At 52.9% G+C, this 15,899-nt stretch overlaps 1 protein-coding gene across 6 annotated transcripts in view; it reads left to right on the forward strand.

The window, feature by feature from the left end:
* Nucleotides 1-15,899, forward strand: part of cacna1sa (calcium channel, voltage-dependent, L type, alpha 1S subunit, a) — a 722,633-nt gene that overhangs the window by 410,999 nt on the left and 295,735 nt on the right. For all 6 annotated transcript variants that reach the window (XR_010977454.1, XM_068056917.1, XM_068056913.1 and 3 more), the window contains 5 exons: nucleotides 2,142-2,349; nucleotides 4,786-4,906; nucleotides 5,346-5,460; nucleotides 9,520-9,616; nucleotides 12,960-13,029. Coding sequence is in view for 5 of the 6 variants with exons in the window: in XM_068056917.1 (XP_067913018.1) it covers nucleotides 2,142-2,349; nucleotides 4,786-4,906; nucleotides 5,346-5,460; nucleotides 9,520-9,616; nucleotides 12,960-13,029 (611 nt within the window). In the remaining variant the exon portion in view is untranslated. The remainder of the gene's footprint in view (nucleotides 1-2,141; nucleotides 2,350-4,785; nucleotides 4,907-5,345; nucleotides 5,461-9,519; nucleotides 9,617-12,959; nucleotides 13,030-15,899) is intronic.

Here is a 15,899-nt window from a genome sequence, read left to right on the forward strand (position 1 = left end):
AGATTGTGGTTGAATACACTTCTGCTGCTGCTGATGTCCACAGCGCCTCATGGATACCCATTTTTGAGCTGCTCGATCTGTTCCGAATCTATCCCATTTAGTATGGTGATCGTGCCAGCGAACATGATTGAGGGTGTTCGCAGTGTCGAGACTATAACCAGAGATTTAAGGTAATTATCAAAGGAAGGAGAGGCAGATGAGGTAAAATTTTATTTACACAGCAAGTTTTTTCTGATTTGGAATGCACCGCCTCAAAGGATGGAGGAAGCAGATTCAGTAATAACTTTCAAAAGAGAATTGAATAAATCCTTGAAGTAGTAAAAATTGCAAGGATTTGGGGGAAAGAGTAGGGGAGTGGAATTAGATAATACTTAAAAAGAGCTATGCTAGTGGTGTGTTGCACACTCTGGTTGGTGATGTGTTGCACACTGGTTGGCAGTGTGTTGCACACTCTGGTTGGCAGTGTGTTGCACACTCTGGTTGGCAGTGTGTTGCACACTGGTTGGCAGTGTGTTGCGCACACTGGTTGGCAGTGTGTTGCACACTCTGGTTGGCAGTGTGTTGCACACTCTGGTTGGCAGCGTGTTGCACACTGGTTGGCAGCGTGTTGCACACTGGTTGGCAGTGTGTTGCACACTCTGGTTGGCAGTGTGTTGCACACTGGTTGGCAGTGTGTTGCACACTCTGGTTGGCAGTGTGTTGCACACTCTGGTTGGCAGCATGTTGCACACTCTGGCAGCATGTTGCACACTGGTAGTGTGATGCACACTGGTTGGCAGTGTGTTGCACACTCTGGTTGGCAGTGTGTTGCACACTCTGGTTGGCAGCGTGTTGCACACTGGTTGGCAGCGTGTTGCACACTGGTTGGCAGTGTGTTGCACACTGGTTGGCAGTGTGTTGCACACTGGTTGGCAGCGTGTTGCACACTCTGGCAGCATGTTGCACACTGGTAGTGTGATGCACACTGGTTGGCAGTGTGTTGCACACTCTGGTTGGCAGTGTGTTGCACACTGGTTGGCGGTGTGGTGCACACTCTGGTTGGCGGTGTGGTGCACATTCTGGTTGGCGGTGTGTTGCACACTCTGGTTGGCAGTGTGTTGCACACTGGTTGGCAGTGTGTTGCACACTCTGGTTGGCAGCGTGTTGCACACTGGTTGGCAGTGTGTTGCACACTCTGGTTGGCAGTGTGTTGCACACTCTGGTTGGCAGTGTGTTGCACTCTCTGGTTGGCAGTGTGTTGCACACTGGTTGGCAGTGTGTTGCACACTGGTTGGCAGTGTGTTGCACACTCTGGTTGGCAGTGTGTTGCACACTGGTTGGCAGCGTGTTGCACACTCTGGTTGGCAGTGTGTTGCACACTCTGGTTGGCAGTGTGTTGCACACTCTGGTTGGCAGTGTGTTGCACACTGGTTGGCAGTGTGTTGCACACTCTGGTTGGCAGTGTGTTGCACACTCTGGCAGCATGTTGCACACTCTGGCAGCATGTTGCACACTGGTAGTGTGATGCACACTGGTTGGCAGTGTGTTGCACACTCTGGTTGGCAGTGTGTTGCACACTGGTTGGCGGTGTGTTGCACATTCTGGTTGGCGGTGTGTTGCACATTCTGGTTGGCGGTGTGTTGCACACTCTGGTTGGCGGTGTGTTGCACACTCTGGCAGCATGTTGCACACTCTGGCAGCATGTTGCACACTGGTAGTGTGATGCACACTGGTTGGCAGTGTGTTGCACACTCTGGTTGGCAGTGTGTTGCACACTCTGGTTGGCGGTGTGTTGCACATTCTGGTTGGCGGTGTGTTGCACATTCTGGTTGGCGGTGTGTTGCACATTCTGGTTGGCGGTGTGTTGCACACTCTGGTTGGCAGTGTGTTGCACACTCTGGCAGCATGTTGCACACTGGTAGTGTGGTGCACTCTGGTTGGCAGTGTGTTGCACACTCTGGTTGGCAGTGTGTTGCAAACACTGGTTGGCAGTGTGTTAGAGACTTTCTTTGCTCAGTGGTACCATTTGAAACACCAGTTGCCATGACTCACCTCGATGTGCTCCTTTTCTCTCCGTGTTTTGTGCAATCACTGTTTATTGATGTATTTGTGCCTTTAATTCTTGTTTCCCTTGCTTACTCTCTCTTTTGCTCATTGCCCAGGTATTGGACCTCTTTGAGCAACCTGGTTGCATCCCTATTGAACTCAGTCCGTTCTATTGCATCCTTACTTCTTCTCCTTTTCCTCTTCATCATCATCTTCTCTTTGCTGGGAATGCAACTGTTTGGTGGAAAGTACAACTTTGATGACATGCTTGTGCGAAGGAGCACATTCGACAACTTCCCTCAGGCACTGCTGAGTGTGTTTCAGGTAGGCTTGCAATTGCATGAATCCCACTCTATCGCTGTCTATAAATTGGGTGCAAATTAATGGAGAAGATCATGGGTTCACCCCCACTCCAGAGAGTTGATCTTCATCCAGGATGACACTCCATTTCTGAGGGAGAGCTGCATTATTTGAGCTTCTGTCTTTTGGATGAAACAATAAAGCAAGGGTTCGTCTGTTCTCTTTGGAGGATGTAAAAGATCCCACAATTCTGTCCTGCCCAGTATTTGTTCCTCAGCCAACATCACAAATTAAATGAAAACAAAAACTGCTCGAAATTCTCAGCAAGTCTGACAGCAACTGTGGAGAGAGAAACTGTGTTAATATTTCACGTCGATGACCTTTCATCAGAACTGGGAGAGGTTTGAGATGCAGGAGGTTATCAGTTCATGATCATATTGCTGTTGGTGACATTTGCTGCCGTGTTTCCCACCTTATAACATTATTTCATTCATTGTAAAGTACTTTGGGGATTTGAGGCCATGAAAGGCGCGACAGAAATTAAGTCTTCCTATACTATCAAACTTTCTGGCCCTGTTTATTCCTCCTGTGGACATGAGGTTGCCTTCACTCACCACATGGAGCCAGTCGTCACCCTTCCTCACTGGGATGTTTGCAGTCCCCATCCCCCCCCCACACCCCTGCTCCAGTCCCCACCCCTGGCACTGACACACTGACCCGTAGCAGAGAGGGCGGGAGTCACTGACCCTTAGCAGAGAGGACGGGAGTCACTGACCCTTGGCAGAGAGGACGGGAGTCACTGACCCTTGGCAGAGAGGACGGGAGTCACTGACCCTTGGCAGAGAGGACGGGAGTCACTGACCCTTAGCTGAGAGGGCGGGAGTCGCTGACCCTCGGCAGAGAGGGCGGGAGTCGCTGACCCTCGGCAGAGAGGGCGGGAGTCGCTGACCCTCGGCAGAGAGGGCGGGAGTCGCTGACCCTCGGCAGAGAGGGCGGGAGTCGCTGACCCTCGGCAGAGAGGGCGGGAGTCGCTGACCCTCGGCAGAGAGGACGGGAATCGCTGACCCTCGGCAGAGAGGACGGGAGTCAGACCCTTGGCAGAGAGGATGGGGGTCACTGACCCGCAGCAGATAGGGTGGGCTAAAAAGACATTCAGAACCTCAAGTTACTGAGCCCGAGGCCTGGCAATAGGGCGGCACAGTGGCGCAGTGGTTAGCACCGCAGCCTCACAGCTCCAGCGACCCGGGTTCAGTTCTGGGTACTGCCTGTGTGGAGTTTGTAAGTTCTCCCTGTGTTTGCGTGGGTTTCCGCCGGGTGCTCCGGTTTCCTCCCACAGCCAAAGACTTGCAGGTTGATGGGTAAATTGGCCATTGTAAATTGCCCCGAGTGTAGGTAGGTGGTAGAAGAATGGTGGGGATGTGGTAGGGAATATGGTATTAATGTAGGATTAGTATAACTGAGTGGTTGTTGGTCGGCACAGACTCGGTGGGCCGAAGGGCCTGCTTCAGTGTTGTATCTCTAAATAATAAAAAATAAAGGCAATAAAGCCTTCACTCAGGGTCTCTAATCCTCCTCTGGGCCCTCCCCTTCTCTCTGTGTATCCCCCGCCCTAATAGCTCACGATTCCATTCGTGCCCAAGAAATCTCTCGATCTTAATCTTGAAGAAACTCAATCACTGAGCAACTACATCGCTATGGGGTAGAGAATTCCAAAATCCTCTGAGCAAAGACATTTCTCCTCATCTGAGTCCCAAATGACTGAACCCTTATCCTGAGACTGTGACACACCACAATCGCACCCCCCTCACTACCGCACCCTCCCCCCCCCCATCCACCCCCCGCTGTAGGTTCTAGACTCTGCAGCCAGGGGGAGAACAGCTTCTCTGCATCTACCCTGTCAAAGCCCTCCCAGAATTTTATGCCACTCTCTCTACCCCTGCACCTACCCTTTAACTCCTGGCCACTTTCTAACCCTAACCCCCTACCTCTGTAACTCTGCCCCCAATCCCTGTCCTTCTATCTACCCTGACCGCCACTTTGCTATATCCCTGGCTCCCTCTCTACCTTGGCTGGTTCTCTTTTCTTCTTTGCCTCCCTCTTCCCTTCCCCTCTCCCCCTCCTCCACCACTGTCCCCTCCCTCTTCATTCTTCTCTTACCCCTCTCCTGTCTCCACTCACCCCTCAACCTAACTCTCTGGTCCAGTCTCTCCCTGTCCCTTCTCCCCTCCCCTCTCCCCTGTCTCTCCTCTCCCCTCCCACCACTGCTCCCTTCCCACTATCTCTCCCTCTGCTCCTTCCCCCTCTCACTGCCCTTGCCTGGACAGTACCTCAGCAATGCTGGTCTGTAAGGGCAGGATCTTGTACTGCTGTTTGTTCAGGGCTGTGATGGCTGATGTTGAGACCTATGTGCTGGTTCCTTGGCTGTGTGGATTGAACTTTAACCCTCTCTGTTTGATGCAGATATTGACTGGTGAGGACTGGAATTCCATCATGAACAATGGCATCATGGCCTATGGAGGCCCTTCCTTCCCCGGTGTGCTGGTCTGCATTTACTTCATCATCCTGTTTGTCTGTGGAAACTGTATCCTTCACTGTGAATGGTCTGGCAGTTAGAAGGCGGAGGGGGTGGGGGGGATGCGTGGTGGAAATGAGGGGGGGATTGTGTGGGGAGGGGGGGTGGGATGGGGTGGGGGGGGTTTGGTGGGGAGGGGGTGGTGTGAGGGGGATTTGGGTGGGGGGTTTGGGTGGGGGGGGTTTGGTGGGGAGGGGGTGGTGGGGTGGGGAGGGGTGGGTGTGAGGGGGATTTGGGTGGGGGATTTGGTGGGGAGGGGGGGGCAATGGGCTGATGTCAGCTCCAGTTCTCCCTGTTAACGGGGGGAGACTGTCGGCCTGGCCTCTGCCTGAGATAGTGACTGATGTATATTTGGTGGATACTTTGGCCCATTTGTTGCTGCCTTGGAGTTTGGATATTTTGGGGTATATTTTGGGGTATATTTTAATCCTGAGCAGGATTTCTACAGATATTCTGCTGAATGTTTTCTTGGCCATCGCAGTTGACAATCTGGCAGAGGCGGAAAGTCTGACATCAGCTCAGAAAGAAGCTGCAGAGGAGAAGAGGAGGAGGAAATTGGAGAGGTAAATGTGAGGGGGGAGGAGGAGAGCGGAGTGTGAGGGAGGAGGAAGAGAGGTAAATGTGAGGGAGGAGAGAGGAGTGTGAGGGAGGAGGAGGAGAGAGGAGTGTGAGGGAGGAGGAGGAGAGAGGAGTGTGAGGGTGGAGGAGGAGAGGGAAGTGTGAGGGAGGAGGAGGAGACGGTTGTGTGAGGGAGGAGGAGTTGAGGGAAGTGTGACGTCAGTGGTAGGGAAGCGTGACGTCAGTGGTAGGGAAGCTGCTGGAGAAGATACTGAGGGATAGGATCTATTCCCATCTGGAAGAAAATGGGCTTATCAGTGATAGGCAACATGGTTTTGTGCAGGGAAGGTCATGTCTTCCCAACTTAATAGAATTCTTTGAGGAAGTGACAAAGTTGATTGATGAGGGAAGGGCTGTAGATGTCATATACATGGACTTCAGTAAGGCGTTTGATAAGGTCCCCCATGGTAGGTTGATGGAGAAAGTGAAGTCGCATGGGGTCCAGGGTGTACTAGCTAGATGGATAAAGAACTGGCTGGGCAACAGGTGACAGAGAGTAGCAGTGGAAGGGAGTTTCTCAAAATGGAGACGTGTGACCAGTAGTGTTCCACAGGGATCCGTGCTGGGACCACTGTTGTTTGTGATATACATAAATGATTTGGAGGAAAGTATAGGTGGTCTGATTAGCAAGTTTGCAGACGACACTAAGATTGGTGGAGTAGCAGATAGTGAAGGGGACTGTCAGAGAATACAGCAGAATACAGAGAGATTGGAGAGTTGGGCAGAGAAATGGCAGATGGAGTTCAATCCGGGCAAATGCGAGGTGATGCGGTTTGGAAGATCCAATTCAAGAGTGAACTATACAATAAATGGAAAAGTCCTGGGGAAAATTGATGTACAGAGAGATTTGGGTGTTCAGGTCCATTGTTCCCTGAAGGTGGCAACGCAGGTCAATAGAGTGGTCAAGAAGGCATACGGCATGCTTTCCTTCATCGGACGGGGTATTGAGTACAAGAGTTGGCAGGTCATGTTACAGTTGTATAGGACTTTGGTTCGGCCACATTTGGAATACTGCGTGCAGTTCTGGTCGCCACATTACCAAAAGGATGTGGATGCTTTGGAGAGGGTGCAGAGGAGGTTCACCAGGATGTTGCCTGGTATGGAGGGCACTAGCTATGAAGAGAGGTTGAGTAGATTAGGATTATTTTCATTAGAAAGACGGAGGTTGAGGGGGGACCTGATTGAGGTGTACAAAATCATGAGAGGTATAGACATAGACAGGGTGGATAGCAAGAAGCTTTTTCCCAGAGTGGGGGATTCAATTACTAGGGGTCACGAGTTCAAAGTGAGAGGGGAAAAGTTTAGGGGGGATATGCGTGGAAAGTTCTTTACGCAGAGGGTGGTGGGTGCCTGGAACGCGTTGCCAGCGGAGGTGGTAGACGCGGGCACGATAGCGTCTTTTAAGATGTATCTAGACAGATACATGAATGGGCAGGAAGCAAAGAGATACAGACCCTTAGAAAATAGGCGACAGGTTTAGATAGAGGATCTGGATCGGCGCAGGCTTGGCGGGCCGAAGGGCCTGTTCCTGTGCTGTAATTTTCTTTGTTCTTTGAGGAGGAGGAGAGAGGAGTGTGAGGGAGGAGGAGGAGCAGGAAGTGTGAGGGAGGAGGAGGAGAAAGGATTGTGAGGGAGGAGGAGAGAGGAGTGTGAGGGTGGATGAGGAGAGAGGAGTTTGAGGGTAGAGGAGGAGAGGGAAGTGTGCGGGGGGAGAAGGAGAGGGATGTGTGAGGGTGGAGGAGGAGAGAGGAGTGTGAGGGAGGAGGAGGAGAGGGAAGTGGAGGGAGGAGGAGGAGAGGGAAGTGGAGGGAGGAGGAGGAGAGAGAAGTGTGAGGGAGGAGGAGAGGGAAGTGTGAGGGAGGAGGAGGAGAGGGAAGTGTGAGGGTGGAGGAGGAGAGGGAAGTGTGAGGGTGGAGGAGGAGAGGGAAGTGTGAGGGTGGAGGAGGAGAGGGTTGAGTGAGGGATGAGGAGGAGGAGATGGAAGTGTGAGGGTGAAGGAGAAGAGGGAGGTGTAAGGGTGGAGGGGGAGAGAGAAGAGTGAGGGAGGCAAAAGAGAGTTGTGAGGGGGGAGGAGCTGGAGTGGAAAGTGTGAGGGAGGAGGAGAGGAGGGAAGTGTGAGGGAGGAGGAGAGGAGGGAAGTGTGAGGGAGGAGGAGAGGAGGGAAGTGTGAGGGAGGAGGAGAGGAGGGAAGTGTGAGGGAGGAGGAGAGGAGGGAAGTGTGAGGGAGGAGGAGAGGAGGGAAGTGTGAGGGAGGAGGAGAGGAGGGAAGTGTGAGGGAGGAGGAGGAGAGGGAGGTGTGAGGGTGGAGGAGGAGCAGGAAGTGTGAGGGAGGAGGAGGAGAAAGGATTGTGAGGGAGGAGGAGAGAGGAGTGTGAGGGTGGATGAGGAGAGAGGAGTTTGAGGGTAGAGGAGGAGAGGGAAGTGTGCGGGGGGAGAAGGAGAGGGATGTGTGAGGGAGGAGGAGGAGAGAGGAGTGTGAGGGAGGAGGAGGAGAGGGAAGTGGAGGGAGGAGGAGGAGAGGGAAGTGGAGGGAGGAGGAGGAGAGGGAAGTGGAGGGAGGAGGAGGAGAGGGAAGTGTGAGGATGGAGGAGGAGAGGGTTGTGTGAGGATGGAGGAGGAGAGGGGAGTGTGAGGATGGAGGAGGAGAGGGGAGTGTGAGGGAGGAGGAGGAGAGGGGAGTGTGAGGGAGGAGGAGGAGAGGGGAGTGTGAGGGAGGAGGAGGAGAGGGGAGTGTGAGGGAGGAGGAGGAGAGGGAAGTGTGAGGGAGGAGGAGAGGGAAGTGTGAGGGTGGAGGAGGAGAGGAGTGTGAGGGTGGAGGAGGAGAGGGAAGTGTGAGGGTGGAGGAGGAGAGGGTTGAGTGAGGGATGAGGAGGAGATGGAAGTGTGAGGGTGAAGGAGAAGAGGGAGGTGTAAGGGTGGAGGGGGAGAGAGAAGAGTGAGGGAGGCAAAAGAGAGTTGTGAGGGGGGAGGAGCTGGAGTGGAAAGTGTGAGCGAGGAGGAGAGGAGGGAAGTGTGAGGGAGGAGGAGAGGAGGGAAGTGTGAGGGAGGAGGAGGAGAGGGAGGTGTGAGGGTGGAGGAGGAGAGAGATGCATGAGCTAGGAGAAGGACTGGGAAGTGTAAGATTGGTGGAGGAGAGGCAAGTGTGAGGGGGGAGGTGAGGGAGAGGGAAGTGCGAAGAAAATGATGAGCACCATCATGAGAAGCTGGGAGACGTGTGGGTCAGTCTGGTCAGTTCACTACTGCGAATAATGTGGATTGAGAGTTCTATCAAAAGGAGCTCCATATTTCAAAAATTTAGATCAAGCCCCCACTCCAAGATTTTATTTAGGATCTAAATTTGGAATGTACATCTACTCCATAACTGAGAACCAGCCCAGGCCTCCGGCTCTATAACTGAGAATCGGCCCACGCCTCGGCCTCCGTTACTGAGAACCGGCCCAGGCCTCGGCCTCCGTTACTGAGAATCGGCCCAGGCCTCAGGTTCCGTAACTGAGAACTGGCCCAGGCCTCGGCCTCGGCCTCCGTAACTGAGAACCGGCCCAGGCCTCGGCCTCCTTAACTGAGAACCGGCCCAGGCCTCGGCCTCCGTAACTGAGAACCGGCCCAGGCCTCGGCCTCCGTAACTGAGAACCGGCCCAGGCCTCGGCCTCCGTAACTGAGAACCAGCCCAGGACTCGGCCTCAGTAACTGAGAACCAGCCCAGGCCTCGGCCTCTGTAACTGAGAGTTGGCCCAGGCCTCGGCCTCTGTAACTGAGAATTGGCCTAGGCTTCGGCCTCTGTAACTGAGAACCAGCCCAGGACTCGGCCTCTGTAACTGAGAATTGGCCCAGGCCTCGGCCTCTGTAACTGAGAATTGGCCCAGTCCTCGGCCTCAGTAACTGAGAACCAGCCCAGGCCTCGGCCTCAGTAATTGAGAACCGGCCCAGTCCTCGGGCTCCGTAACTGAGACCTGGCCCGTACTTTGGCTTGCTGTTCAATCCTACACTCTGCTTTGATTATTCAGGGCTGCCAACCCAGGCCGATCGGAGGAAGAGAAGCTGCTGTTGAAGAAACTCGAGCTGGCAAAGCTTAAGGCCGAGGGTATTCCCACCACTGCCAAGGTCAGAGTTAAACCTGTTTGCGCCTGCCCAGCACTGCCTGTGTCAGCACTACTAAGTCAGCCAGGCTTCCAGCTGGGCCGTGTCAGCAAGTAGAGGCACAGCAGTTGCTGACTGATACACAGGCCAGCCTGGGACTGTATAGCACTGAATGGGGAATGTGAAACACAGACCAGGCATGGAACTTTATAACACTGGTGGGAGGAAACACAGTCCTGGCCTGGGATTGTATAAAATAGTGAAGGGAAACACTGTCCTGGCCTGGGACTGTATAAATTGGGAAGGAAACACAGGCCTGGCTTAGGACCATATAACATGCTAGGGGCTACCACTGACCAGAAATTTGTAGCCATATAAATACTGTGGCTACAAGAGCAGGTCAGAGGCAAGGAATCCTGCTGTTAGTAATTCACCTCCTGACTCCCCAAAGCCTGTCCACCATCTACAAGGCACAAGTCAGGAGTGTGATGAAATACTCTCCACTTGCCTGGATGGGTGTAGCTCCAACAATACTCAAAATGGTCGACACCATCCAGGACAAAGCACCCCATCTACAAACATTCACTCCCTCCATCACCGACGCACAGTGGCAGCAGTGTGTACCATCTACAAGATGCACTGCAGCAACGCACCAAGGCTCCTTAGACAGCACCTTCCAAACCCGCGACCTCTACCACCTGGAAGGACAAGGGCAGCAAATACATGGGAACACCACCACCTGCAAGTTCCCCTCCAAGCCACACACCATCCTGACTTGGAACTATATCACTGTTCCTTCACTGTCGCCGGGTCAAAATCCTGGAACTCCCTTCCTAACCCACTGTGGGTGTACCTACCTCACATGGACTGCAGCGGTTCAAGAAGGCAGCTCACCACCACCTTCTCAAGGGCCATTAGGGATGGGCAATAAATGCTGGCCAGCGACGCCCACATCCCATGACAGAATAAAAAAAACAGAGGGTCACAGAGTCATTTATGGCTACTTGACCTTGTGCTCACCAATCTACCTGTTGCAGATGCATCTGTGTGGCACTACCACCACCACCTTCTCAAGGGCAATCAGGGATAGGCAATAAATACTGGCCTAGCCAGCAATGCCCACATCCCATGAATGAATAAAAAAAATCCTCCAGTCCGTAAAGCAACAATTTACTGCGACTCGCTGTTTTCTATCAGCAGTTTTTTTGTCCAGTTGGACACTGACCCTCCTATTCCATGAGCTTCAGTTTTCTTAACCAGCCTTTTATGTGGTACCTTATCAAATACTTTCTTAAAATCCATATAAACAACATCCACTGCATTCCCTTCATCAACCTTCTTTGTTACTTCATCAAAAAATTCAATTAGATTAGTTAAGCATGATCTGCCTTCTACAAATCCATGCTGGCTATCCTTAATTAATTCAAACCCTTCGAATTGTCCATTGATATTTTCCTTGATTATTGTTTCTAAAACCTTACTCACCACTGATGTTAGGCCTGTAGTTACGAGGACTGTCCTTACATCCTTTCTTGAATAAGGGTGTCACATTTGCCACTCTCCAATCCTCTGGCACCTCCCCGGTATCCAGGAAAGATTGAAAGATTATGGCAAGCCCTTCCACTATCTCTGTCCCCACTTCCTTTAGCAACCTTGGATGTAAGCCATCCGGACCAAGTGACTTATCTACCCTAAGCATAGCCAGCCTTTTTAGTACCTCCTCCCTCTCAATTTTTACCCTATCTATTCCCTCTACTCTCACTGCTTGTACTGATATTTTGTCAGCCTCCATTTCCTTGGTGAACACTGATACAAAGTACTCATTAAGTATATTAGCCTTGCCCTGCACCTCTAAGCATATATAACCCTCGCTGTCCCTAATAGGCCCCACTCCTCTTACCACTTGCTTACTATTTACATGCCAGTAGAAGATCTTTGGGTTCCCTTTTATATTAACTGCCATTCTATTCTCATATTCTCTCTTTGCCAGTCTTATTTTCCTCTTCACCTCCCCTCTCTACCTATTGTATAAGGCCTGGTTCCCACCTGATGAGTTCATCTGATGTTCATCATACACCCTCTTTTTTTGTTTCATCATCATCATCATGGGGAAGAAGACAGAGGCCTGGCCTGGGACTGAGCAGCACAGGGAAGTTACTTTGTCAGAGGTTTTATGCCTTTGCCAAGATGGGGTCTAGAGACGGATGAGGCTATCCTCAATGTTTCCTGTAAGCTATGTGTGGCCACAACCCAGAATGTACCGCGCAGGCCGCTCACAAGTTGTTCTCTTTATAATAATGTGCGTCTGCTGCCGTGCAAAAAATTTTAAAAGTACTGCATAATCAAATCTACAGACTGTGCACAACAGAAAAAATGTTTAGATGGGGCGTTGGTGGGGAACCTATCATGCCCTCTGCCCTGTGGCCTTTGCCCCTGCGAGCTACCCCCAGATGGGGGAAATTGAACCATTCTTTCGTCTGCAGTCATTGATATTCCATTGATTTCATTTGTTGATGTTTTGTCTCCTGAGAGGCAGCTTCTTCAAACCTTAATCCTTACCCCTGCCCATAGCAACCACTGGACAGTGGGCATCCAGAGTCCCCAAGGCCCAGTTAATGAGAAATATATCACATACCTTTTCTCTTTATTTGCATCCAATCACCATATACCCACCCTCATGTGGGGATGGATGACTGGCAGTAATTGGTGGAGCAGATATTGGATGGTGGCCAGTGATTGATGGACAGGGTTTTGGATGGTGAGTGGTGATTGGTGGAGAGGGTGTTGGATGGTGGGTGGTGATTGGTGGAGAGGGTGTTGGGTGCTGGGCAGTGATGGGTGGAGAGGGTGTTGGATGCTGGCTGGTGATTGGTGGAGAGGGTGTTGGATGCTGGCTGGTGATTGGTGGAGAGGGTGTTGGATGCTGGCTGGTGATTGGTGGAGAGGGTGTTGGATGATGGCTGGTGATTGGTGGAGAGGGTGTTGGATGGTGGGTGCTGATTGGTGGAGAGGGTGTTGGATGGTAGGTAGTGATTGGTGGAGAGGGTGTTGGGTGCTGCCCGGTAATTGTTGGCCCCCAGCATACCCGCTCCGGTGTGCTGTGCAGTCCGGAGTCACCGAATACCTGGTCTTGCTCCAGGGTCTGGACTGGAATTGCAGGTGTGAACAGGACAATATTGAATGCGGATCCTGGCCTGGGCTTGGACAGTGGGGTGTATATGTTAAATGGGTATAGGTATACCCGAGGATTGAGAATAACGCTGACTGTGTACATGTCCACTGTGGAGGGGAGACTCTGGGTTGGGTATCTGCGTACATGCAAATATTGGATGCTGATTTACTCATGGCATCTGTTTAACATTTACAGCTTAAAGTGGATGAATTTGAAGCCAATGTCAATGAAGTGAAGGAGCCGTACCCTTCTGCTGACTTTCCAGGTAATGTCCAGGACTAACTCCTGATTCCATTTCAGTAAGGGAGCCCAGAGCGTTTACAGAAAGATCTTTGCATTTCATTTACAATATGTCTGAACCTCCCAAAGCATTTTAAACTAATAAAGTACTTTTGAAGTGTAGTCACTGTTGTATGTCGGGAACCACAGCAGCCAATTTATGCACAGCAAGCTCCCACAAACAACAATGAGATAAATGACCAAGATACTGGGGAGCAACATTCCCTCCAAGCTGCATGGGTGTGCAGTCATGCAGCAATCAGGAATGTGCAGTGCAGGTAACAAACAGGCCGAACACATGCAACATTTCCTTTAAGATGCGTGGCCATGTGTCAATCTCAAAGGGACGGTGCAGTGCAATATGCCAGCCGCGCATAAAAAACAAGTTAAAGGGAACATTACTGTAGAGTTCCCTGCTCCATGAAATGTGCCATGGGAACTTTGACATCCAACTCCCGCTGAGGCAGCTCCCGCTGAGGCAACTCCCGGTGAGGCAACTCCTGGTGAGGCTGCATGGTTTTGGATTTATGAGACATAGAAGTCATGGCTACCTCCCTGAAATGAAAGCTTGCCGCTCTGTCTGTCTGTGTCCCTCACTGTCTCTAGCTGTTACTACCTCTATCTCACTACCTCTTTCAATTTATTTCCTTCTCTCTCCATTTCTCTCTTACTGTCTCTCTCTCTCTGATCTCTATCCTTTTCCCTCTCTGTGGCTTTCTGTCTTGGCTTCTGCTGCCCTATCCCTCTCTCTTTCCCCCTCTGTCTCACCATCCTGTCTTTCTCTAAGCTCTATTCGGCTACTAGAAAATGTGAGCCAATCAAAAATGCTTATTTAACTGTCATTTAGCAGATTACTCACAAACCAAATCCACGTGTCTGTCCCCAATCCCACAGACAACTGCCCCCCTACTCACTCAGTCCCACTACTGCCCCCGACCCACTCAGTCCCACAACTCCTCCCCCCTACCCACTCAGTCCCACAACTGTCCCCTACCCACTCAGTCCCACAACTGTCCCCTACTCACTCAGTCCCACAACTGTCCCCTACTCATTCAGTCCCACAACTGTCCCCTACTCTCTCAGTCCCTCAACTGTCCCCTACCCACTCAGTCCCACAGCTGTCCCCTACTCTCTCAGTCCCTCAACTGTCCCCTACCCACTCAGTCCCACAACTGTCCCCTACTCTCTCAGTCCCACAACTGTCCCCGACCCACTCAGTCCCACAACTGTCCCCGACCCACACAGTCCCACAACTGTCCCCTACTCTCTCAGTCCTGCAACTGTCCCTCCTACTCACTCAGTCCCACAACTGTCCCCGACCCACTCAGTCCCACAACTGTCCCCTACTCACTCAGTCCCACAACTGCCCCCTACCCACTCAGTCCCACAACTGTCCCCGACCCACTCAGTCCCACAACTGTCCCCGACCCACTCAGTCCCACAACTGCCCACCCGACCCACTCAGTCCCACAACTGCCCACCCTACCCACTCAGTCCCACAACTGCGCCCCCTACCCACTCAGTCCCACAACTGTCCCCCCGACTCACTCAGTACCACAACTGTCCCCGACCCACTCAGTCCCACAACTGTCCCCCCGACTCACTCAGTACCACAACTGTCCCCTACCCACTCAGTCCCACAACTGTCCCCTACCCACTCAGTCCACAACTCCCCCCCCCCACCCACTCAGTCCCACAACTCCCCCCCCCACCGACTCAGTCCCACAACTGTCCCCTACTCTCTCAGTCCCACAACTGTCCCTCCTACTCACTCAGTGCCACAACTGCCCCCCTACCCACTCAGTCCCACAACTGTCCCCCCGACTCACTCAGTCCCACAACTGTCCCCTACCCACTCAGTCCACAACTCCCCCCCCCCACCCACTCAGTCCCACAACTCCCCCCCCCCCCCCCACCGACTCAGTCCCACAACTGTCCCCTACTCTCTCAGTCCCACAACTGTCCCTCCTACTCACTCAGTGCCACAACTGTCCCCTACTCACTCAGTCCCACAACTGTCCCCCTACTCACTCAGTCCCACAACTGTCCCCTACTCACTCAGTCCCACAGCTGTCCCCTACCCACTCAGTCCCACAACTGCCCCCCCTACCCACTCAGTCCCACAACTGTCCCCTACCCACTCAGTCCCACAACTGCCCCCCCTACCCACTCAGTCCCACAGCTGTCCCCTACCCACTCAGTCCCACAACTGCCCCCCCTACCCACTCAGTCCCACAACTGCCCCCCCTACCCATTCAGTCCCACAACTGTTCCCCCCGACTCACTCAGTCCCACAGCTGTCCCCTACCCACTCAGTCCCACAGCTGTCCCCTACCCACTCAGTCCCACAACTGCCCCCCCTACCCACTCAGTCCCACAGCTGTCCCCCCGACTCACTCAGTCCACAACTGCCCCCCCTACCGACTCAGTCCCACAACTGCCCCCCTACCCACTCAGTCCCACAACTGTCCCCTACCCACTCAGTCCCACAACTGCCCCCCTACCCACTCAGTCCCACAACTGTCCCCTACCCACTCAGTCCCACAACTGCCCCCCTACCCACTCAGTCCCACAACTGTCCCCGACCCACTCAGTCCCACAACTGTCCCCGACCCACTCAGTCCCACAACTGTCCCCGACCCACTCAGTCCCACAACTGCCCCCCCGACCCACTCAGTCCAACAACTGCCCCCCCGACCCACTCAGTCCCACAACTGCCCCCCCGACCCACTCAGTCCCACAACTGCCCCCGACCCACTCAGTCCCACAACTGCCCCCCCTACTCACTCAGTCCCACAACTGCCCCCCCTACTCACTCAGTCCCACAACTGTCCCCGACCCACTCAGTCCCACAAC

The sequence above is a fragment of the Heterodontus francisci genome, chromosome 25 (assembly GCF_036365525.1).
Source record: "Heterodontus francisci isolate sHetFra1 chromosome 25, sHetFra1.hap1, whole genome shotgun sequence".
Classification (NCBI taxonomy): Eukaryota; Metazoa; Chordata; class Chondrichthyes; order Heterodontiformes; family Heterodontidae; genus Heterodontus; species Heterodontus francisci.